This window comes from Anomaloglossus baeobatrachus, chromosome 12 (assembly GCF_048569485.1).
Source record: "Anomaloglossus baeobatrachus isolate aAnoBae1 chromosome 12, aAnoBae1.hap1, whole genome shotgun sequence".
NCBI lineage: Eukaryota > Metazoa > Chordata > Amphibia > Anura > Aromobatidae > Anomaloglossus > Anomaloglossus baeobatrachus.
In genome coordinates this window covers 30,447,993-30,471,671 of record NC_134364.1, presented here as the reverse complement: position 1 = coordinate 30,471,671, position 23,679 = coordinate 30,447,993, and the positions used below count along the sequence as shown (strand labels likewise).

At 45.0% G+C, this 23,679-nt stretch overlaps 2 protein-coding genes across 2 annotated transcripts; one reads left to right on the top strand and one right to left on the bottom strand.

The window, feature by feature from the left end:
- Positions 1-278: 278 nt before the first annotated feature.
- LOC142258072 (metallothionein-1-like) lies at positions 279-4,487 on the bottom strand. Its single transcript, XM_075330525.1, has 4 exons — positions 4,412-4,487; positions 4,227-4,329; positions 3,878-3,943; positions 279-632 (listed from the first exon to the last, which is right to left on the bottom strand). Exons 2-4 carry the CDS (start codon positions 4,255-4,257, stop codon positions 541-543), a joined length of 189 nt encoding a protein of 62 aa, XP_075186640.1. The 5' UTR covers positions 4,258-4,329; positions 4,412-4,487; the 3' UTR covers positions 279-540.
- A 13,396-nt stretch (positions 4,488-17,883) lies between these two features.
- Positions 17,884-23,005, top strand: LOC142257418 (metallothionein-like). Its single transcript, XM_075329523.1, has 3 exons — positions 17,884-17,976; positions 20,131-20,196; positions 22,629-23,005. The coding sequence occupies exons 1-3, from the start codon at positions 17,946-17,948 to the stop codon at positions 22,718-22,720; spliced, it is 189 nt and encodes a 62-aa protein (XP_075185638.1). The 5' UTR covers positions 17,884-17,945; the 3' UTR covers positions 22,721-23,005.
- The last annotated feature ends 674 nt before the right edge of the window (positions 23,006-23,679 follow it).

Here is a 23,679-nt window from a genome sequence, read left to right as displayed (position 1 = left end):
GCGGGTATCCGGCTGCACGATCCGATTTTCCAATCCGATTTTTTTTTTCTCTCTCTCTCTCTCTCGCGCTCTCTCTCGTCCCGGATTCCGCTCCTCATTGACATATATTGAGCCGGATTCCGGATCGGATCCGGACTTCTTTGCCAACCCGCCGCCACTGATCCGCCGGACCCGGATTATTAGCAATCCGCTCAACTCTAATGGAGGACACATTTGTTGTCTTTACATTTTATAGCTGATGGATCTGTCCAAAATTAAATACATCTTCCAAGACTAAATATCTTTTGGTAAGAATACACTTTTATTAACTTTTCAATGGCGAAATACAGAATACAGAGATTATATCTGATAAGTAAGTAAAATGCAGTGTAATCAGCTTATCAGGTCTCCAATAAGTATGGCAGGGACAAGAAATCTATTTTTTTCATAGTAAAAGAAAGCAGATCTTTCCTGAACACGGTATTGCACATGACAATCACTGGAGCACAGATCATATTGTACATGGAACAGATTCCTTGCTCATTCCTTGTGTCGCGCCGATCACTTGCAGCAGCTGCAAGTGTCACATCCATCGCTGCACTCACAGCCCTGGCCGCACTTACTGCACTCAGCCGGACAGCAGGAGCAACAACCTGGGGAGGAAGAGACTCGTGAGAAGACGGCAGTAATCAGACAAGTAACAATCAGATTTCTTCTATGCACACTGACAGCACCCAAGGAGTTGACTGTGGATTAAAGACAATTGGACCACTGGATGTAGAGCGGGGTCCACGGCTCTAATGGATGCAGACTTTTTCCAGCGTGGAGCGCTGGTTACGTCTCATTGTGTTTTATTAGATCTTTTCTTACTCATCAGTTTAAGGTGCACAATAAAATGTAAATTGATTGAGAGTTCACATGGACACATACCATGCTCATCCAGACCCAGGAGCCACGAGGCAAAGATGTGCCTGCTGGACCTTATGTACACAGAAGGCCAGGCACGAGATTGGTAATTAGAGTAAGGCTGGGGGTCACACATAGCAACGCACCAACGATCCCACCAGGGATCCGACCTGGCAGGGATCGTTGGTGCGTCGCTACATGGTCGCTGGTGAGATGTCAATCAGGCAGATCTCACCAGCGACCAGTCATCAGCCACCAGCGACTCGTGTAACGATGCTGCACTTGGTAACCAGAGTAAATATCGGGTAACTAAGCAAATGCTTTGCTTGGTTACCCGATATTTACCCTGGTTACCAGCGTACACCGCTTACAGGCTGCCAGCGCTGGCTCCCGGTATACGTAGCTAGGGTACACATCGGGTTACTAAGCAAAGCGCTTTGCTTAGTTACCCGATATTTACCCTGGTTGCCAGTGTATGCTGCTTACACAGAGTCGGTGTTCGTTGGTCTCCCGCAGTCAAAAACGCCGATGCGTGTGTGACGCCCTGGACTATCAGGTCGTCACAGGGTATTGTGCAATCTGCCCTTCTGTGCAATATCCACCTCCTCCTTGGTTATGGGCCAACCAAGAAGTGAACTAAGTGCCAGGGAGAAGGTCACAGATCATCAGGCAAAACCATCGGGGACGGGACCCAAACTAGCTCCCCTCAGCGGCAGCGGTGTCCAGAACTTTGGTTTATCCAGTTGTCGGTGTCGGCGTTATTGGACTGTGTGAGTACGAAAGTGTCCCTCTTCACTCCCCACGGCACCCCCCAATCACCATCACCGAGTCCCGGGGCTTCCCCCCTGCCCGTGGAGGGTTCTAACACCTGGCTGCCCCATTCCATCACCACCGGGTACTCCCAACTGCAGCAGTGGTACTTGTAAATTACCACACACCACGGGTGGCGTCACGAACTCTACAACTTCTCTTGTAAATAACCCCTTCATTTGAGTGGCCACACGACCCCCGGGTCTGGACGCCCCTCGAGCCACCGCGGATCCGGATCCGAGCAGCCCGGCTGCTGACACGGGGGCGGCACACATGTTGCACAGCAGGAGACCAACGAGCAAAAAATGAACTAGAACAGTGTGTAACGATCAGTGATTTCACAGCAGGGGCCAGGTCGCTGCTTAGTGTCACACACAGCGAGATCGCTGATGAGGTCACTGCTGCGTCACAAAAAACGTGACTCAGCAGCGATCTGTGAGAAGTACCCCTTAAGTGATCAATTCATTACTTTTGATAGTACCCCAGGGACCTTAACTAAGCCATTGTTCTAACCACTAGTAGTCCCGTTATGTGGATGTTGATCTAGACCCAGGTTAGCCATCACCACAGGGGGTCTCACATGCAGTCCCAGGTGAGGGGCATGGCCTCGTAAAGATAACTCCACTAATGGACAGTTAGCAGTAAGGGGGGGTATTTCTAGGGGGACAGGCTTGAACCCAGAGGGTAGCTTGGGGTGCTTAGGACACTAATGAGGGGATAGTGGTCGTTGCCAGCTGGAGCTGGATACACACACTACGGTCATGATATCCGTCATCTGGAGGAGCATAGGCTGTGACTGCAGACTATACCGGCGGGAAATACAAAATCTGTGGGCCAACCAAAAGTTGGGAGACAGTGGGTATCGCCTGGTACAGGGGCAGTGGAACTACTAAGCCTGGTTTGGGATCTCGTTTTGGCCATCTATCAGAAGTTACTGTAAGAGCGTGGTTGGAAGAACAAAAATAATTGTATTATTAACCTGCCTAGGTGATTAATACAACCACAGATTGTCACACCAAGCGTTATAGGGAAACTGTCAACGTAATTTTACATATGGAAGTAGTAAAGGTATGCGCTAAAGTCTCTTGTCTATACCTTTTTTTTTTACTGATCCAATGTTCTAATAATGAGAAATCTAGTGTAATGTCATATGCAAATCAGGTTGGGAGAGCACTGAGGGCGTGTCAGTGTTATAATATTCATGCCCCCGGCACTTCCAGGCTGATTTGCATATTACTTTACACTAGATTTCTCACAATAAAGAGGGCTTTACACGCAGCGACATCGCTAGTGATGTCGCTCGTGAAAGCACCCGCCCCTGTCGTTTGTGCGTCATGGGCAAATTGTTGCCCGTAGCGCACAATATCGGTAGGAGCCGTCACACATACTTACCTTCCTAGCGACGTTGCTGTGGCCGGCGGACTGCCTCTTTTCTAAGGGGGAGGTTCGTGCGGCATCACAGCGACGTCACACTGCAGGCGTCCAATAGAAATGGAGGGCTGAGAACAGCCGCATGAAAGTCACGCCCACCTCGTTGCCGGAAGACGCAGGTACGGTGTTGTTCGTCGTTCCTGGGGTGTCACACATAGCGATGTGTGCTGCCTCAGGAACGACGAACAACCTGCGTCCTGAAACAGCAACGACATTTTGAAAATGAACGACGTGTCAACGATCAGCGATTAGGTGAGTATTTCTGATCGTTAGCGGTCGCTTGTACGTGTCACACGCAATGACGTCGCTAACGAGGCCGGATGTGCGTCACGAATTCCATGACCCCTACGACATCTCGTTAGCGATGTCATTGCGTGTAACGGGGCCTTTAGCCTATGGGCGCTCAGAAGAGCAGAATCTAATTCTATGCAGGGGAAAGAGCGGAGCATGAACTTCGCCCCTAGAAAAACATCCTGACGTTGGCACTGGCTAGCGTCAGACATTGTAACATCCCCATAGGCACTGAGACGGTGTTGTGCATGCGTGTGTGCCCACGGGGCCAACATCTGAAAAAACGAGGCTCTTCTCCAGCGTTGTAGTTCAGTGCTGCAGCTCAGAATGCACCTGCCCAAATGGGTAGGTGCCTCATCTGGGCCTGGTATGTGTTGTATCTGTGACAAGCACAGATGCCAGCATGAGACCCAAGGATAACCGTGTGCATTATATCTAGTGGGAAATGGTATGTACTCACTTTTTTTGCATGTTGTACATTTGCAGTTCTTACATTTGCATGATTGTCCACAGGAACAAGAAGCTCCTAAGAGAGAGACAGAAGTTTTTGTCAAGGAAAAGAAAAATTCTATACATCCAGTAATCATCAAATGCTATATAGATTTTCTGATATTTGCTACAATAAATGTTATTCTCAGACATACTTATACAATCTATTTGCCACAGTCAGAAAAAAAACACAATATTAGATGAAAATGCCGACTTTATAACAATAATATAGATTTTGTGCTACAAACAATACTATTGTTCTGCTGCCCAGAATGGGTATGACATGGTACAGGTGTAATGTTTCTAGTTCCCTTCCTTACCTGTTGAGCAGTTACAGTCCTGAGGGTCCATGGCTCTGGGATACGGATGTTCTGTAGGATTGATGGATCCTTTATGCGATGCTGAATGAATTGACCAGTTGCTCTGTTGAGGAGAGCCATAAAATGAAATACTTAATTAACCTCTGGACATAGAGCATTGTGGGAAATATGTCGATTTGTCTTACATAATTCAGGTTTCAGATCATATGCATGACACAGATATAAAGGTGGCTGCCATTGCCTGTTTCTCCACACCTTGCCTGGAATGCAAGGAATGTCCAGATGAAAGAAGATACCATATAAGGGAAGATCCCTGGTCAAGCTGGAAATCACAGACCAAACCATCAGCATGGATGCACCAGATGACGTCCCTCCCATCGTCATGGTTTCGTCCACTGGAGTCAGACCTGCCCATCAACAGCAACACGGATCTCCCCATTGGCTAGCCCATGAACTGTCCCACTAAATATGCATATCTGAACTTGTGTACGCCCCTAGCCTATATCAAGAGGACGCACGAGTCTCTCTGTCTGTTTGGTGCCATTTTCTACTGTGACCAAGAAGAGATTACACATCCGACTGTGTCTGGTGTGAATTCTTTTATGCATGCACTTGGCCCATATCAATTCGGCCAGGCAGTAGGCAACTAGTGATCTCTGGTTATGAGTTCACCTTAACATTATTGGTGCCCAATGTGGGGCCAGTATAGGAAAAACTCTACAATCTTGAGGACCGGCGATTGGAATGGCAGGACGTGCTGGATACCCTGATCCAAGAGTCTGATCAGCTCTTTATACGAGAACATGGTAAGTCTGCTGATTTTTATAATCTGAAGTCTTACTCGTGTGTCTCAGGGTATGTGGCACTGATTGCCTGACTGTGTCCGGTTTTTGCGATCTCTGTGACGGCAGAAGAGTTTCTCCGCTGCTGGCCATATTAATCTCGGAAGAACCGTCACATATTCAGTTGCCTGCTGCCTGTTGTGTGTATTTGTGAAGAGGAGAAATTAAGAGAGCATGTGGGTTTGTGAGTTCTGTTAGTTGTCGCCTGTGATATGGTTTATGGTTCTAGTGGAAACTTAAGTAGTTAATACGGTTTGGTACAAGACCTAGAGATATAGGTCAGGTTTTAATTGGCCAGGTTAGGCACGTGTTTTTCACGGGCTCTCAAATTTGTTGATATAGTAAAGGATATTGTCTGTGGTATAGTATACGGTTGTCGCCTGTGGTACAGTTTATGGCTCTGTGAGGAAATACGTGGGACTGCTGGTACGTGGTAATCTTGGGGCCTAGCGCAGTGTAGCGTGGAATGGCTGGTACGGATACCATTGGGGCATAGCGTTTAAGTTGCGCATTGTGGCTGGTACGTGGTAGTCTTGGGGCCTAACGCTGGACGTGAAATGGCTGGTACGGATACCATTGGGGCTTAGCGCAAGCTTGGGTGATACTAGGTGTTTTTTATTAGGCTAGTTAACATGTCCTCCAAGAGAGGCAGGTTAATGGAAGTCTGTGTTGTAGAGGCTAGTTAACATGTCCTCCAAGAGAGGCAGGTTAATGGAAGTCTGTGTTGTAGAGGCTAGTTAACATGTCCTCCAAAAGAGGCAGGTTAATGGAAGTCTGTGTTGTAGAGGCTAGTTAACATGTCCTCCAAAAGAGGCAGGTTAATGGAAGTCTGTGTTGTAGAGGCTAGTTAACATGTCCTCCAAGAGAGGCAGGTTAATGGAAGTCTGTGTTGTAGAGGCTAGTTAACATGTCCTCCAAGAGAGGCAGGTTAATGGAAGTCTGTGTTGTAGAGGCTAGTTAACATGTCCTCCAAAAGAGGCAGGTTAATGGAAGTCTGTGTTGTAGAGGCTAGTTAACATGTCCTCCAAGAGAGGCAGGTTAATGGAAGTCTGTGTTGTAGAGGCTAGTTAACATGTCCTCCAAGAGAGGCAGGTTAACGGAAGTCTGTGTTGTAGAGGCTAGTTATAAGTCCTCCAAGAGAGGCGAATTGGCCGGTATAGACACCTTGTAGTCAGTGGTGATACTAGGTATTTTTTGTATATTACGGAACGCAGAAATCAGACAGGGACCACGTGGCAGTATAAGGAAGGATTTGGAAGTGTGTGCTGCAAACTGCAGGTTTTCTTTAGTGTTTCAGTTATTTGTCATCTCCCCGTCTTTTTGTTTGTCTGTTTTTATCTGGTATGCATAGAGAAAGATTGCTTGTTTGGTGTTGTTTATCTTGAGAGAAAGATGGAGAAATTGGTGAAGTTGCGTCTAGTTGTGCTGGAAAAATCCGGATGAGAGTGGATTTTTGTTGGGATGGGGGGACTCTAGGCTGCAATCCTGTGATAAACCATGTGCTATTTTTGGTTGCAGCCATTTTAGGTCAGATTTTAAAATGGTGGATGAAGCACATGGTGGCCGAGGCATGCATGGTTTAAACAAAGAAAAGGCGGGGGTTTGTGTGAAGAAGACCATGTGCTCTGTAAATGTTTGAGCAATGGATTGGATGGAGTACTATATACTTAGCCAGAAAAATAAGTGTTTTTATCTATAATTAGACTTAGATCGTGGACACGTGTGTGTGTTTGTATATATATATATATAAGTACAGACTACAGAAAATAGGAGAGAGAGAGTTGGAGCAGATGTGAAGTCCTTTTTCCCTGCCACATGCCAAAATGGTGGATGAAGGCCACATGGTGGCCGAGGCATGTTTGAGACAAAGAAAGGAAGTTAGTGGGGGGGAGGTGTGAGAGAAGCCATGTGCTATTCTGGCAGTGGCCATTTTGTTAGTAAATCTGTATGGAGCCCTCCAGTGCAGCTGACAAAACTGCAGCCACTGAATAACATGAAGTGTTAGTAAATGTTTATAGCACTAAAAGATGGAACATTGAATGATTGGGGAGTTGTGGAAGACACTTAATATAGATCCAGGGTGCAGGTTGGATTGAGTCAGGACAGTCACAAGGAGCAATATCTTATTAAATTAATAAGCAATAAGAGAAAAACCTTAAAATAAACGTACCTTTGTGGCAGATATCATGATAAATAATACATATTCCAATTACGAATATGGCGAATAATCCTGAGAGTTGAATGTTTTAAAAAAAAAAAATAAATAAATAAATAAATAAATAGATACATCCATGGGATATCCATGTCTTGCAGAAAGGAAAATAAATAATAAAAAAATCCAACAGAAGGAGAGAGATATCACTCGTGTCCAGGGAAAATGTACTGTGCTTTTGGCCTTTGGGGGAAGTAGCAACTTTTAGAAAAAAAAAAAAAAAAAAAAAAAACAAAAAAAAACCAGTGGGGCAGGTTTTTCATCTCACCTTCGATCTATTGTGAGAGCAGGCCAAGAGAAAAAAAAAGTGCTTCCTGCATTTAATTCATTGCAATTTATATTGGAAAAAGGTCATTGACAATAGTTTTATTTTACTAATTTTATCCCAAAGAAATAAAAGTTGACTGTGGACATGTTTAGATTCATTGATAGCTTTTCAAGCATAGAAGTCTGTTAGATAATTTTTCTATGGCAAATCAACATTTTGTTTTCCCACATGGCCAGTTTATTTGTTCTAGATTCTTTTATCTCTTCAAGTTATAGGACAGTATCACAGAGATGCTGATGATCTCCTCAATGTTTCAAATATGAACGCCCCTACATCAAATATCCAGAGGTTGTGCTACGTTATTATTATGGTTATTATTAATAATAATAATAATAATAATAATCATAATAATAATCATTTATTAATAATTACAATAATTTGTTTTAAGGAATGTGGATTATTTATGGAATTCTGTGTTTTATATTTAATGTATTGAATAATCTGCTTTCTTTTTATAGAAAGAATGATTGCAGTGCAGATTTCTGTGGTCCATGCAAAGGTTATAAAAGCCATTGAAAGGGTTTTCCATTATTAAGTTACAGATAAAAACAATATTTCTGGTGTTCCCGATTAGGTACAATCTATACAATGTGACTTTCATGCCTAAATGTAGAGCTCCGGGGCCACACAATTTTTGAATCTAATTATGTTTTGGATAATAGATTCAAAAAGGGGGGGAAAGATGATGTGGAAAGTCACACATATTATTTAAGGTTTTAATTTGTTCATCGATTGGGTTTTTCTATTAAGTTGTCTTTATATTTTTATCTGTGAGGAGGATACAGCAGACACACATATATCTCATGATTGCTCTGATGTAACAAGAATGGTCAGGTTTTGAACATGTCTCAGATGAGGCCATTGCTAATGCAGATTTTGAGTTTTTCCGTAGATGGATCCAGATACCAAGATGCTGGTTGATTCTGCACTGGATATGCTGAGGTTACGCAACATGAGGTATTAAAAATCAAACCACTCCTTTCCCATCGAAATAGGAGAATGAGATGAAGATTTGCGATCACTGTGGTTTGTAGAGCGGAAAGGGGTAAGATAGGAAAATGTGGAGTGTGACGTCATAAATCTATAAAGACCGTAGAGAGTGTATATGAGCCCAGGTGGAGGCGCTCTCCTGTTATCAAAAGAGCCGGTGACTGATGGAGCAGGCAACAAAGAAGCAGTGAATGGGCCTAGAGTTGAGAGTCCTTATACAAAGCAGACCAGTACCTCGGTGGCTCCTGTCACGTCGTCCGTGACATTGGTCACTCCTTGTGTTCTTAAATCCTTACAGGAACAAGCGATTCAGCAAGGAACGGCGTGTGAGACGCAGGGAGCCAGTGACTGAGGAAGGTCTGTGGATAAAGGGCGGTAAGCTTTCTCTGCCGTGAGCGCTCTACTCAATAATGGCCCAGGTAACCCATGTGACAAAGGTGTTGGGATGGACAAGATCTGGGCGGCACCACTGCTCAGTACCCAGGTGGCCAGACACCTCCAGTCTTGTAAGATGTGTCCCTATTAAGGTAAAAAAAAAAACTGTAAAGACCTCGTAGAAACACCCCCCTCATCCGCTCTACTGCTCCAGTGATTGCAGATTAGTCCTATACATCTACCATGAGTAGGTTTATATGCGTTTTGTGCGTGTTGAGTGAATTTCTTTTCAGGTCTGCTCTGAAACATATCCAGTGTGGAAAGCGTTACTGCTGAAAAACTCATGATGCTGGTGGTATGTAAAGATGGAGTTCCATCTGCCATTGTGAAGAGGGGAGAAATGCGTTGCGCTTCTTTCATGCTAAGTGTCTGATAAATATGCGTTTATTTTATTAGCCTGAGTGTGAATTGTACAGTGGAGAGTCTGTGATTGGACGAGATCTCCTCATGACTTTACCTGGCCTTATTATTATATTGATACAGTGGGTACATGTTATACATGTGAGATATTTCATTTATTTTAGGGTTTGGTTCTTGAATTTGCTGTATCATATTGATTTAAGCTACAAACAGCTATGTAAATACAGAGTGTGAATATTTAATCTTTGGGAATGAATTGGATATATATAATTGCATATTGACGCCTCTTTATCCCCGGTATCTCACGGTTTCTATATTCCCTCACTGACATTAGCAGCACGTATTAGCTTAGCAGTGTAGGGATAGGGAGGGCGAGCCGTCGGTGAGCGGGGGCGCCAATTCGCCTTATAGGGTGCCGACCTCCGCTGCGAGGTAGGGAGAGTTTAGGGCTATTGCCCCAATCCCTGCCCCTCCTTTATTGGAATATTTAATTGTGTCTATACTCACATGGGTGTATGTTGTTTGGAATTTTAATGATCATAACATAAACATGTGACGATCCACAAGATAATGGTGAACGCTGCAAATCATGTAACAAATGTTTGTTTTCCTTTAATAATTAGATCTTTATATAAGGTATTTTTGTTTTAGTACCTAGAACGTGATTATATTTCTCACACATACTGCAGATACAGTGTGATATCCTGACCAGTGATGTATGAGCCGTATACAACTGCCTGTATAGTGTGTTAAACATGTGTATCCTCCAATTCCAGATCCTAAATCAGTGTCAGGAGCACGTGGTCTCCAGCCCGGAGACTGGGTGATCCTAAAAAGACAAGTCAGAATGATCCCTGAGTCAGAATCAGGTGGACCGATCCAGCTTATCCCAACCACAGCATCTTCCATGAAGCTTGAGGGAAAACCCATCTGGAGACAGCAGCCGCTGTAAAGAGTCCATCGTACCAGCAGAATGAGGGTCACAACACACATAGTGCTGGATTATCTCATATAGAACTTTATGGAGAATTTCTAGATTGGGGATGATACATGGGAAATAACCATAAGGGAACAATGGGTACAGGAATATTACACAAATAAGGGCTCATGGTGGGAAAGACATTATCTGACCTGAACCGATCAATTATTTTAAGGGTTTAAGTGACTTAAGGATAACATACACTTATAGGTAACTGGTATTGTTTTATTTGTTGGTATTTGAAGCCGTAAAAGTGCTACTCTGTGTTACTGAAGGTAATCGGATCCATGTGTAAGGGAAATCTTGTTAAAGGCCTCCTGGTGGTAGATTATAGACCAGAGACAAGAAGAGATCCATTAGTGTTGTGATACAATCAGGTATATTCGGGTAGAAAAGTCTCGAAGACGCGGACAGCACTCGGATATTGACTGAGAATCAGCCTTTCAGAAACAGTAACGCTAAAAGCTGCAGCATAACAGTAAGAAGCTTATTCTTACAATTGCCTTACTCTTTCTAATCGATTAATCTCGAAATCTGAGTGAGCTCGTCAGCATTATATAGTTTGTTCTAGTTACCTATACCTCTGTGAACTGTGTGTGCGGGATGTGATCAACTCTCTGATCAGCAGTCTGTACCAGTGGGGGCAAAAGCTTAGTATTGCTTGTATAGCGGATAGCAAAACGAAAAAAGGTTGCAGTTAAAGCATTAGAGCTGATGTGTTAGAGGACCATGGTAGGGTCAGAAGGTTAATAAAGTATTTAGGGGGGACTGTTGAGGAGAGCCATAAAATGAAATACTTAATTAACCTCTGGACATAGAGCATTGTGGGAAATATGTCGATTTGTCTTACATAATTCAGGTTTCAGATCATATGCATGACACAGATATAAAGGTGGCTGCCATTGCCTGTTTCTCCACACCTTGCCTGGAATGCAAGGAATGTCCAGATGAAAGAAGATACCATATAAGGGAAGATCCCTGGTCAAGCTGGAAATCACAGACCAAACCATCAGCATGGATGCACCAGATGACGTCCCTCCCATCGTCATGGTTTCGTCCACTGGAGTCAGACCTGCCCATCAACAGCAACACGGATCTCCCCATTGGCTAGCCCATGAACTGTCCCACTAAATATGCATATCTGAACTTGTGTACGCCCCTAGCCTATATCAAGAGGACGCACGAGTCTCTCTGTCTGTTTGGTGCCATTTTCTACTGTGACCAAGAAGAGATTACACATCCGACTGTGTCTGGTGTGAATTCTTTTATGCATGCACTTGGCCCATATCAATTCGGCCAGGCAGTAGGCAACTAGTGATCTCTGGTTATGAGTTCACCTTAACAGCTCTTTGCCTTTTATACACCAGATACTGAGCGGAGTGCAAATCCTGCCCATAAACCCACCCACCAAATACGTCACCACCGTGTGTAAGGACAGTGTACAAACATTGACATGTGTGCAAAACCTGCAGAGTCACATGAGGCGGAGGATGAGCCAACGTAAATGTTTGTGACTTGCATTGTTACTCGTAGTCACTTTATTACAATTAGTTACAATAATTAGCTCTACATATTACACATTACTTATTAATATCCAACTTCTTACTAATATTTTGTACTTTTATCCAGAGATCATTATATGTTCTACAGAGTTTATTGTTACTAGGCAGTGTAAAAAAAATCAGTGCAATTCTGCTTATAGTTGTATATATACAGTATATATACTGTGGATATATATATATTACAGACCAAAAGTTTGGACACACCTTCTAATCTCTAGAACAACTGTTAAGAGGAGATTTTGTGCAGCAGCCTTCATGGTAAAATAGCTGCTAGGAAACCCCTGCTAAGGACAGGCAACAAGCAAAAGAGACTTGTGTGGGCTAAAGAACACAAGGAATGGACATTAGACCCGTGGAAATCTGTGCTTTGGTCTGATGAGTCCAAATTTGAGATCTTTGGATCCAACCACTGTGTCTTTGTAGAAAAGGTGAACGGATGGACTCTACATGGCTGGTTCCCACCGTGAAGCATGGAGGAGGAGGTGTGATGGTGTGGGGGTGCTTTGCTGGTGACACTGTTGGGGATTTATTCAAAATTGAAGGCATACAGAACCAGCATGGCTACCACAGCATCTTGCAGCGGCGTGCTATTCCATCCGGTTTGCGTTTAGTTGGACCATCATTTATTTTTAACAGGACAATGGCCCCAAACACACCTCCAGGCTGTGTAAGGGCTCTTTGACTAAGAAGGAGAGTGATGAGGTGCTACGCCAGATGACCTGGCCTCCACAGTCACCAGACCTGAACCCAATCGAGATGGTTTGGGGTGAGCTGGACCGCAGAGTGAAGGCAAAAGAGCTAACAAGTGCTAAGCATCTCTGGGAACTCCTTCAAGACTGTTGGAAAACCATTTCCGGTGACTACCTCTTGAAGCTCATAAAGAGAATGCCAAGAGTGTGCAAAGCAGCAATCAAAGCAAAAGGCGGCTACTTTGAAGAACCCAGAATATAAGACATATTTCAGCTGTTTCACACTTTTTTGTTAAGTATTTCATTCCACATGTGTTAATTCATAGTTTTGATGTCTTCAATGTGAATCTACAATTTTCAGAGTCATGAAAATAAAGAAAACTCTTTGAATGAGAAGGTGTGTCTGTACTGTATATACATATAAAATTTTTGTTTTTGGGGGGGCCCAATTAGAATTTTTGCTACGGGGCCCCGTGATTTCTATGTACGACACTGATTGCATGCAAATGATATTGCAACAGATAAAGTGGAATTCCCCTTTAAGTGTATGTACAGTTAGGGGTGCTTCACACACAGCGAGATCGCTGCCGAGATCGCTGCTGAATCACGCTTTTTGTGACGCAGCAGTGACCTCATTAGCGATCTCGCTGTGTGTGACACTGAGCAGCGATCTGGCTCCTGCTGCGAGATCGCTGCTCGTTACACACAGCCCTGGTTCGTTTTCTTCAAAGGCGCTCTCCCACTGTGACACACAGATCGCTGTGTGTGACAGCGAGAGAGCGACGAATGAAGCGAGCAGGGGAGCAGGAGCCGGCGTCTGGCAGCTGCGGTAAGCTGTATCCAAGATAAACCAAGGTGGTTACCCGATATTTACCTTAGTTACCAGCCTCCGCAGCTCTCACGCTACCTGTGCTGCCGGCTCCGGCTCTCTGCACATGTAGCTGCATTACACATCGGGTTAATTAACCCGATGTGTACTGTAGCTAGGAGAGCAAGGAGCCAGCGCTAAACAGTGTGCGCAGCTCCCTGCTCTCTGCACATGTAGCTGCATTACACATCGGGTTAATTAACCCGATGTGTACTGTAGCTAGGAGAGCAAAGCTAAGCGGTGTGCGCTGGTAACTAATGTAAACATCGGGTAACCATACCCGATGTTTACCTTAGTTACCAGTGTCCGCAGCTTCCAGACGCCGGCTCCGTGCAAGCGCAGGGTCGCTTGCACGTCACTGCTGGCTGGGGGCTGGTCACTGGTCGCTGGTGAGATCTGCCTGTTTGACAGCTCACCAGCGACCATGTAGCGATGCAGCAGCGATCCTGACCAGGTCAGATCGCTGGTCGGATCGCTGCTGCATCGCTAAAGTGTGAAGGCACCCTTAGGGGTTCTTGTCTGAATCTCCATTAAGTGGGATTCTGAGGTATCCAAGATAGTCACTGACTTCAATAGCCATGTTTATCTTTTTAGTCAGAAACATTAGCATAGCATAGAGCATTATAAAGCCATCATCAGAGCCATTATTGGACTGAGTGCAGACTATTCCTCTTGCTGAGTGCACACTGATCATTCCTCTTGCTGAGTGCACACTATTCCTCTTGGTGAGGTCACACTGCACACAGAACTAAAATCTGCAGTGACTTATCTCTCAGAAAAACAGGAACAAGAACTGACCATGAATAACTTTTTCAGTCATCAATTGTCTTTTTCTACAAATCTTGTCACCATTGCACTAAAAATAATAGTGATGACAGTAAAGGACATAACAATGCGCTTCTGTAATATCTGTCCTCAGTTAAAGACAGCACTAACAAAGAAATGCATACAAATGACATCAGTAAATACAGTGGAAGTCCCCTTTATGTATTTCATGTATGTGTATTTATTAGGATATGTTCAGTTTTGGATATACGGACATTTCGGCTTAGTGTGATAATAATGAGTGCACTGCTGGAGGCGACGGCTGTGTGCAGTGAATACAGAGACTATGGTCCAGGCTGAGTGCACAGCGCACATGGTCTGTGTATGGGCTGGAGGACACTGTAATCATTTCTGCGATCAGTCTGCACACAGCACTTAGTAAACATGCCCGACTCATCCCCCTAGAGCAAGTCAAACTCATTGTCGCCAAAGGCCACACCCGCATTGAGCAGTGGCGTAACTAGAGTTCAATGGGCCCCGGTGCAAAATTTGGACCTGGAATCCCCCGTCCCCCTCAGGATAATTATGCTGACACTTGACTCTTAACCTCAGCACCCAGCTTTCCCATACTCCTATATCCCGATATAATATCTGATGCACTCCCATAGTCCTTCATATATTATAATGCACCCCCTATAGTTATCCATATATTATAATGCACCCCCATAGTCCTCCATATATAAGTCATCCCCATAGTCCTCCATATATTATAATACACTCCCCATAGTCCTCCATATATTATAACACACTTCCAATAGTCCTCCATATATTATAATACACTCCCCATAATCCTCCATATATTATAATGCAACCCCCATAGTCCTCCATGGATTATAATACACTCCCCATAGTCCTCCATATATTATAATACACTCCCCATAGTCCTCCATATATTATAATACACTCCCCATAGTCCTCCATATATTATAATACACTCCCCATAGTCCTCCATATATTATAATGCAACCCCCGTAGTCCTCCATGTATTATAATTCACTCCCCATAGTCCTCCATATATTATAATACACTCCCCATAGTCCTCCATGTATTATAGTGCACCCCCAATAGTCCTGCATATAGTTTAATGCACCACATAGTCCTCCATATAGTATTATGTAGCTAACATATAGTATTATGCAGCCTCTATATAGTATTATGTAACCCCCATATAGTATCATGTAGTCCCCATATAGTATTATGCAGCCCCCATATACCATTATGCAGCCCCCATATACCATTATGTAACCCCTATATAGTTTAATGCACCCCCATAGACGTCTGGTCACCATAATTAAATGCATATTCACTTTATCTCGTTCCCCGCTGCTCCGGTCTCCTTAGGGTGACCACTTTTCTGCTGCTCTGCACATCTCAGCACAGCGCGTAGTAGTGACGTCTGTGTGCTCCACTGTGCTGACACGTCAGAGCGCAGACACAGCAGGAGAATGATGAGAAAGGGAGCATGACGCTCACTCTCTCATCACTGCTTCAATTGTATCGGCATGTGTGATACCAATACAATTGAAACTGCGATCCGCGGGGGGGGGGGGGGGGGGGGGCGGCAAAGCTGTCACGTGGCCTGACTCCATTGGTGGTGCGCCACTGGCTGAGGTCCTCGTGCCCCCTGAACCCCCTGCAACAGCGATTGTTCCGCCTCTGGCATTATGGGTGCCTTCAAAGGTCCTCTTGTAATTGTAAGGGCTTATGCAGATCTTCATGCAACACAGTACAAACATAGACTGCAATGCACAAACTGGCCAGGGGCTATACGAGAGCTGTCCCTGGGTAGTATACGATAGCTATCCTTGGGTAGTAGGGCTATACGAGAGCTGTCCCTGGGTAGTAGGACTATAAGAGTGCTGTTCCTGGGTAATAGGGCTATACAAGAGCTGTTCCTTGGTTGTAGGGCTATAAGTAGAAGGGCTATATGAGAGCTGTCTCTGGGTAGTAGGGCTATATGAGAGCTGTCTTTGGGTAGTAGGACTATAAGAGAGCTGTCCCTGGGTAGAAGGGCTATGCGAGAGCTGTCCCTTGGTAGAAGAGCTATAAGAGAGTTATCCCTGGGTAGTAGGCTATATGAGAAATGTCCCTGGTTATTAGAGCTATACGAGAGCTGTCCATGGGTATTAGGGCTATACGAGAGCTGTCCATGGGTATTAGGGCTATAAGAGAGGTGTCCATGGGTATTATTGCTATAAGAGAGCTGTCCCTGTGTAGCAGAGGTATATGACAGCTGTACCTGGCTAGAAGGGCTATGCGACAGTGGTCCCTAGGCTATATGAAAGTTATCCCTGGGCAGTTGGCGTGTGCGACAGCTGTCCTTGGGTAGTAGGACTATGGTTGTAAGGCTACCCAAGAGCTGTCCCTGAATAGTAGGTCTATACAATAACTGTCCTCTAGTAGTAAGGCTTTAAGAGAGTTGTCATTGGATAGTAGGGCTAGTCCTGTTGTGTCTTAGTGTCCCAGAGTCCGTTCCTGCTCAGTTGAGCCCTGGGGTCAGCTGACGTAGAGCCGGGGACTGCCCTGTAGTGGTACCTTCCAGCACAAGCCTAATCAGAAGCTCTAGTGAAGACGAGATAGTGGCTTAGTTACACCCCTCCAAGGTAAACCCGATTCCATGTTGCATTTGGTCCACACCCACTAGCATGACACAGAAGGACTGGCTATCCATATGGGTAAAGTGCCGAGCTGATCCTTCTGTGTCTTGACTTCACAGGCAGTGGTGTAACTAGAGTCCGATGGGCCAAAGTGCAAAATTTGGACCTAGCCTCCCTTGTATGTTGGTCAGATGTACGGGTCTTTATAGGGTTATAATTCCTATAAAAACATATGAGTTGCCTCCCGTCCCCCTTCATTATGTAGTAATGTCCCCATCCTGTACTAATGTCCCACATCCTGAACCCGGTCCCGGTAAATATGTTCCCCATCCTGGTAAATATGTCCCTCATCTTGGTATATATGTCTCCCATCCTAAGCCCCATCCTGGTAAATATGTCCCCCATACTGGTAAATATGTCTCTAGCCTGGGTCACATCTTGGTATATATGTCCCCATCCTAGTCCCCATCCTGGTAAATATGCCCCATATCCTGGGCCACATCTTGATAAATATGCCCCCCATCCTATATATATGTCCTCATTCTGGTATATATGTCCCCGTCCTAGTTGAAACCAGAGGTTTACATCTACTATCTAAAGACACATCTACAGGTTTTCCTCACTATATGACATGAGATCAGAATAAACCTTTCCCATTTTAGGTCAAAATTATTTATATTTGCCAAATGCCAGAATAATGAGAGAGAAAATGCCTAGATACACACTGTTGTCTCCAAAAATGCTCTTCAAAAAAAAGTAATTATTAGAATAAATAAGGTGACTGCTGATAAAAGTGTCCGTCACAAAAGACATTTCTGCCGGATCATGCTTTGTCCTGGGTGACTCTGCAGTTTGCACACCGCACGTCCTTGTTGATTCTTGTCCTTACACATGTGGGTTGTGACGTGGTCGGCCGGTGCCTTATGAACAGGGTTTGCACTCAGCTCCGTATCAGCTGTATATAAGGTGGAGAACATCACTTCCCTTCATTCAGCCTCCACTTATCCTACAGAACATCTGTATCCCAGAGCCATGGACCCTCAGGAATGTAACTGCACAACAGGTAAGGAAGGAATTCAGATGGACGGGTTACATGTAAGCGTTGAGTGCAGTCATTGGTGATTTTCTTAAGGGGGCTTTACACGCAGCGATATCACTAGCGAGCATACCCAGCCCCCGTTGTTTTTGCGCCACGGGCAAATCGCTGCTCGTGGTGCACAATATCGTTAGGAGCCCTCACACGGACTTACCTGACTAGCGACGTCGCTGTTGCCGGCGAACCGCCTCATTTCTAAGGGGGCGGTTCGTGTGGCGTCACAGCAGCGTCACTAAGCGGCCGCCCAATAGAAGCTGAAGGGCGGAGATGAGCGGCCGTAACATCCCGCCCACCTCCTCCCTTCCTCTTTGCTGGCGGCCGCATGTAAGCTGTAGTTCATCGTTCCCGAGGTGTCACACATAGCGATGTGTGCTGCCTTGGGAACGACGAACAGCCTGCGTCCTCAACAATCAACGCTTTTTTGAAAAGGAACGACGTGTCAACGATGGACGATTTGGTGAGTATTTTCCATCGTTAAAGGTCGCTCGTTGGTGTCACACGCAACGACGTCGCTAACGATGCCGGATGTGCGTCACGGAATCCGTGACCCCGGCGATATATCGTTAGATATACGTTGTTGCGTGTAACGGGGCCTTTAGATGTTGTCTCCGGTTTTATGTAGAAAGCAAACCTCTCTCAGGAGCAGATTTCAGAGGCTGCAGCTGAGGAGAATGAGACATTATTGTAGATATTTGTAGGTATAGATTTTGGTTTCTGGTGCCCAAGATTTGCCAAATTTATTAAGAAGGGGGTCGCCTCTAATAAAATTCGACACAATCTATTTCAGAGATCCTAGGAGTGCTGCCCATTTCTGAATAATCTGACAGCGTTTACAAGCTGCTGATCACTCGATGAATGAGTAAAACACTCAATAGATTAGAATATATGGCAGAACTGATGCATAAACGCATTATTTGCTACCAGGATTTTTCACTATTTACTCCTAAGTACTGATATAGGTCTAGATCCCAATGTTACATAAATGGTTGTGGTTGAGCCAACTAACCAGATTCCCGCTGTCCCCAAATCCTGCTTCAGCTGGATGTGCGGCCTCGGTCGCACATCCAGCTGAAATGCGTTGCTGTGCACATTGGGTTGCTGCACTATGATACATTCTGCTGGCCAAACAGAAGTCGGCAGCTTTCAGCGGCATCCCCGGGACTGAGCCAGCGCATGACAATGAGGTTATGTGTTGCCATAGCACAGACACCGATGAAAGCTGCTAGCCTTTGCGGGCCAGCTATAGAGGAGGACGTCGTACAACGTGGGAGACGGGGAGGGTGAGCATAGAATATACCAGGAGGAGGATAATATATACCCGGAGGGGCCCAGGAGAGGAACATATATACCAAGAGGGGGACAGGATATACCAGGAGGGGCCCAGGAGAGGAACAAAATTTACCAGCAGGGGACAGTATATACCAACAGAGGGACAGAATACAACAAGAGGGGCACAGGAGAGGAACATATATTGTATACCAGGAAAGGGACAGTATATACCCGGAGGGGGACAGGAGAAGAACATATATACCAGGAAGGGGACAGTCTATACCAGGAGGGAGACATATACATCGGGGGGGCACAGGTGAGGAACATATATACCAGGAAGGGGACAGTATATACCAGGAGAGGGACAGTATACACCAGGATGGGGGATATATTTAGTAAGATGGGGGACATGTCAGGGTGGGGAACATGCAGTATATACCAGGATGGGGGGGACACATTTAACAGAAAGTAGCCCAGGATGTTTGACATTTACCTGGATGTGGGACATATTTACCAGGAAGGGGGCCAGGATGGGGTTCAATAGAACAGGATGGGGGACATTACTACATAATCGGGGGAGGGCAACTCGTATGCCTTTATAGGATTTAGAGCGCTAAATGTATACATACATAGACATACATCTGACCAACATGCGAGGATAGGTGGACGAAGTCCAAATTTTGCATCGGGGCCCATTGAACTCTAGTTACTCCACTGCGTATACACATGTGTGCAGAGGCTAATAATAGTATATACTATGATGAGAACATTGGAACTACATCTATGCCATATGATAGGGACTGAATGTACTTAATATTCTGCTCCATAACAAAATTTCTGCTTCTCTCTTAGGAGCTTCTTGTTCCTGTGGACACTCGTGTAAATGTAAGAACTGCAAATGTACAACATGCAAAAAAAGTGAGTAGACAAGAGCTATAGATAGAAATGTACATACTATTTCTAACCAGACTTCATACACACTGTATTGTTTATATCGTTTAATTTGTATTAAAAATAATGTTATTATTACTAATATTTATAGGTTTTGATTATTAATTATTATGAATAGTAGTATTATTGTTGCTGTTATTTTTGTCCCAAAAATAAACTATGAAACACGATTCTAAAAAATATTTAAAAAGTTAAAACAATAGCTTCAACTTGTCAAATTGTTGGGTTCTGAAACCAGAGTTAAATCATAAAAAACTGACAAAGCTAAAATCTTTTGAATAATGGTCACCTTAATGCTAAACACAAGCGTATTTCACGTGTGTATTTCACAGTTCATATACGGCCTGAAATGAGCAGAATGATCGTGGGACTGTTGTCCCAAACTTACAGCTTCATAGACACAACTTAGGCTGTATGTTTGGTTTGGGAGACCTGAAACTAGTCTGGGCATTAAGACATTTATGGACCGTGAAATATGCTTGTGTGAATGAGGTATTCCTGCCTCATCCGGCCCCAACCATTTCATCTAGAGCAGGGATGTTATCCATACAGAATAATGGACTTCACATAGACCTCCATACAGAATAATGAGCTTCACATAGTCCTCCATACAGAATAATGTACCCAACTTAGCCCACCATACAGAATAATAGGCCCCACATAGCCCTCCATACAAAATAATGGTCCCCACATAGCCCTCCATACAGAATAATGTGCCCTACATAGCCCGCCATACAGAATAATAGGCCCCACATAGCCCTCCATACAGAATAATGGGCCCCACATAGCCCTCCATACAGAATAATGTGCCCCACATAGTCCTCCATACAGAATAATGGTCCCCACATAGCCCTCCATACAGAATAATGTGCCCTACATAGCCCGCCATACAGAATAATAGGCCCCACATAGCCCTCCATACAGAATAATGGGCCCCACATAGTCCTCCATACAGAATAATGGGCCCCACATAGCCCTCCATACAGAATAATGTGCCCCACATAGCCCTCCATACAGAATAATGGGCCCCACATAGCCCTCCATACAGAATAATGGGCCCCACATAGTCCTCCATACAGAATAATGGGCCCCACATAGCCCTCCATACAGAATAATGGGCCCCACATAGTCCTCCATGCAGAATAATGAGCCCCACATAGCCCTCCATACAGAATAATCGGCCCCACATAGCCCTCCATACAGAATAATGGGCCTCACATAGCCCTCCATACAGAATAATAGGCCCCACATAGCCCTCCATACAGAATAATGGACCCCACATAGCCCTCCATACAGAATAATGGACCCCACATAGCCCTCCATACAGAATAATGGGCCCCACATAGCCCTCCATACAGAATAATGGGCCCCACATAGCCCTCCATACAGAATAATGGGCCCCACATAGCCCTCCATACAGAGTAATGGGCCCCACATAGGCCTCCATACAGAATAATGTGCCCTACATAGCCCGCCATACAGAATAATAGGCCCCACATAGCCCTCCATACAGAATAATGGACCCCACATAGTCCTCCATACAGAATAATGGACCCCACATAGCCCTCCATACAGAATAATGGCCCCACATAGCCCTCCATACAGAATAATGGGCCCCACATAGCCCTCCATACAGAATAATGGTCCCCACATAGTCCTCCATACAGAATAATGTGCCCTACATAGCCCTCCATACAGAATAATGGACCCCACATAGCCCTCCATACAGAATAATAGGCCCCACATAGCCCTCCATACAGAATAATGGGCCCCACATAGCCCTCCATACATAATAATATGCCCCACATAGCCCTCCATACAGAATAATGGGCTCCACATAGCCCTCCATACAGAATAATGGACCCCACATAGCCCTCCATACAGAATAATGGGCCCCATATAGCCCTCCATACAGAATAATGGGCCCCACATAGCCCTCCATACAGAATAATGGACCCCACATAGCCCTCCATACAGAATAATGGGCCCCGCATAGTCCTCCATACAGAATAATGGGCCCCGCATAGTCCTCCATACAGAATAATGAGCCCCACATAGTCCTCCATATAGTATTATGAGCCGCACATTAAAAAAAAATAATAAATACTTCTCTTTTCACTGATTAGCACAGTGGGTGGGAAATAGTGACATCATTGCGGCCGCTGTGCTGAGATAGGACAGAGTTTCACATATATGATCTAGGGAAAGAATACATGCAAAAATAACCCATAATGAGCAGTGGCTTCCTCCATTTACTTCTATGGATACAGCCGAGGTTGTGTTTTCTGTGGATATGTAATTAATGCTCAGGTTTGTCATTGTGCCTAATAGAAGTGAAAATGTTGTATCCCTATCACCTCTGTATTCTGCCGTCTTCTCACGAGTCTCTTCCTCCCCAGGTTGTTGCTCCTGCTGTCCGGCTGAGTGCAGTAAGTGCGGCCAGGGCTGTGAGTGCAGCGATGGATGTGACACTTGCAGCTGCTGCAAGTGATCGGCGCGACACAAGGAATGAGCAAGGAATCTGTTCCATGCTTTTTAAGTACAATGATTGATCTGTCTTCCACTGATTGTCATCTCTGCAGTATTTGTATAACATGTAATAGTGTGGAAGGTGTGCATACTGTACGTGCTATGCTGTTACTGCTGCCCCGCTACATTTCCCACTCATGTTCCTCCTTTTCTGTACACAATTGTACTGCATGTATCGCGATAAATCAGAGTAATTTTTTTCTATTCCACCAATAAAGAAGCCAATAAAAATATATTGTTATAAAAAGCCTCGTAAGAAGTTTAATCACTTAGTCCAGATCCTCATCTATATAATGTTACGGTAGTAAATGTGTCTGTCCTGTGCAAATTCCCCCCCTACACAGCGTCACTTGTGAAAAGCTCACAGCTAAGCTGCTCATATTGTGCTTGAAATGTAAAGGTGCAAACGTGAAAAATTCCTGCTCATATAGCACAATTAAGCCACAGTGATAATGTGCCGCCCCCGCGTCAGCAGCCTGCCGCTGCTGCTCGGATCCGGATCTACGGTGGCTCGAGGGGTTTCCGGACCCGGGGGTCGGGGTCGCGCGGCCACTCTGAATTAAAGGGGGGTATTTACAGGGAATTGTATGGACAGGTCTTGACGCCACCCGTGGTGCGTGGTAAGGTGTAGTACCACCGCTGCAATGGGGAGTACACTGTGGCGATGGTGTGGGTAGCCAGATGTTTAACCCCTCCACGGGTAAGGGGAATGCCCCGGGACTCGGTGTTGGTGACAGGGAGGTGCCGTTGGGATGGTCAGGGACCACTTTAGTACTCACTCAGTCCAATAACGCTGATGTGGCGCCCTGGCCTAGCCAGGTCGTCACAGATAACACTCAAACACCCCCACCCCCATTAGACAGGGACACCAGCCAAACAAAAACCTTGTTGCCTCCCTTCAGTGTCTGATGTCCACACCAG

Coding starts and splice junctions, on each gene's coding strand:
- LOC142258072 (XM_075330525.1), bottom strand. CDS start 4,257: ATGGACCCTCAGGACTGTAACTGCTCAACAG. Junction 3,944..4,226: donor GGACTGTAACTGCTCAACAG/GTAAGGAAGGGA, acceptor TCTCTCTCTTAG/GAGCTTCTTGTTCCTGTGGA. Junction 633..3,877: donor ATGTACAACATGCAAAAAAA/GTGAGTACATAC, acceptor CTTCCTCCCCAG/GTTGTTGCTCCTGCTGTCCG.
- LOC142257418 (XM_075329523.1), top strand. CDS start 17,946: ATGGACCCTCAGGAATGTAACTGCACAACAG. Junction 17,977..20,130: donor GGAATGTAACTGCACAACAG/GTAAGGAAGGAA, acceptor CTTCTCTCTTAG/GAGCTTCTTGTTCCTGTGGA. Junction 20,197..22,628: donor ATGTACAACATGCAAAAAAA/GTGAGTAGACAA, acceptor CTTCCTCCCCAG/GTTGTTGCTCCTGCTGTCCG.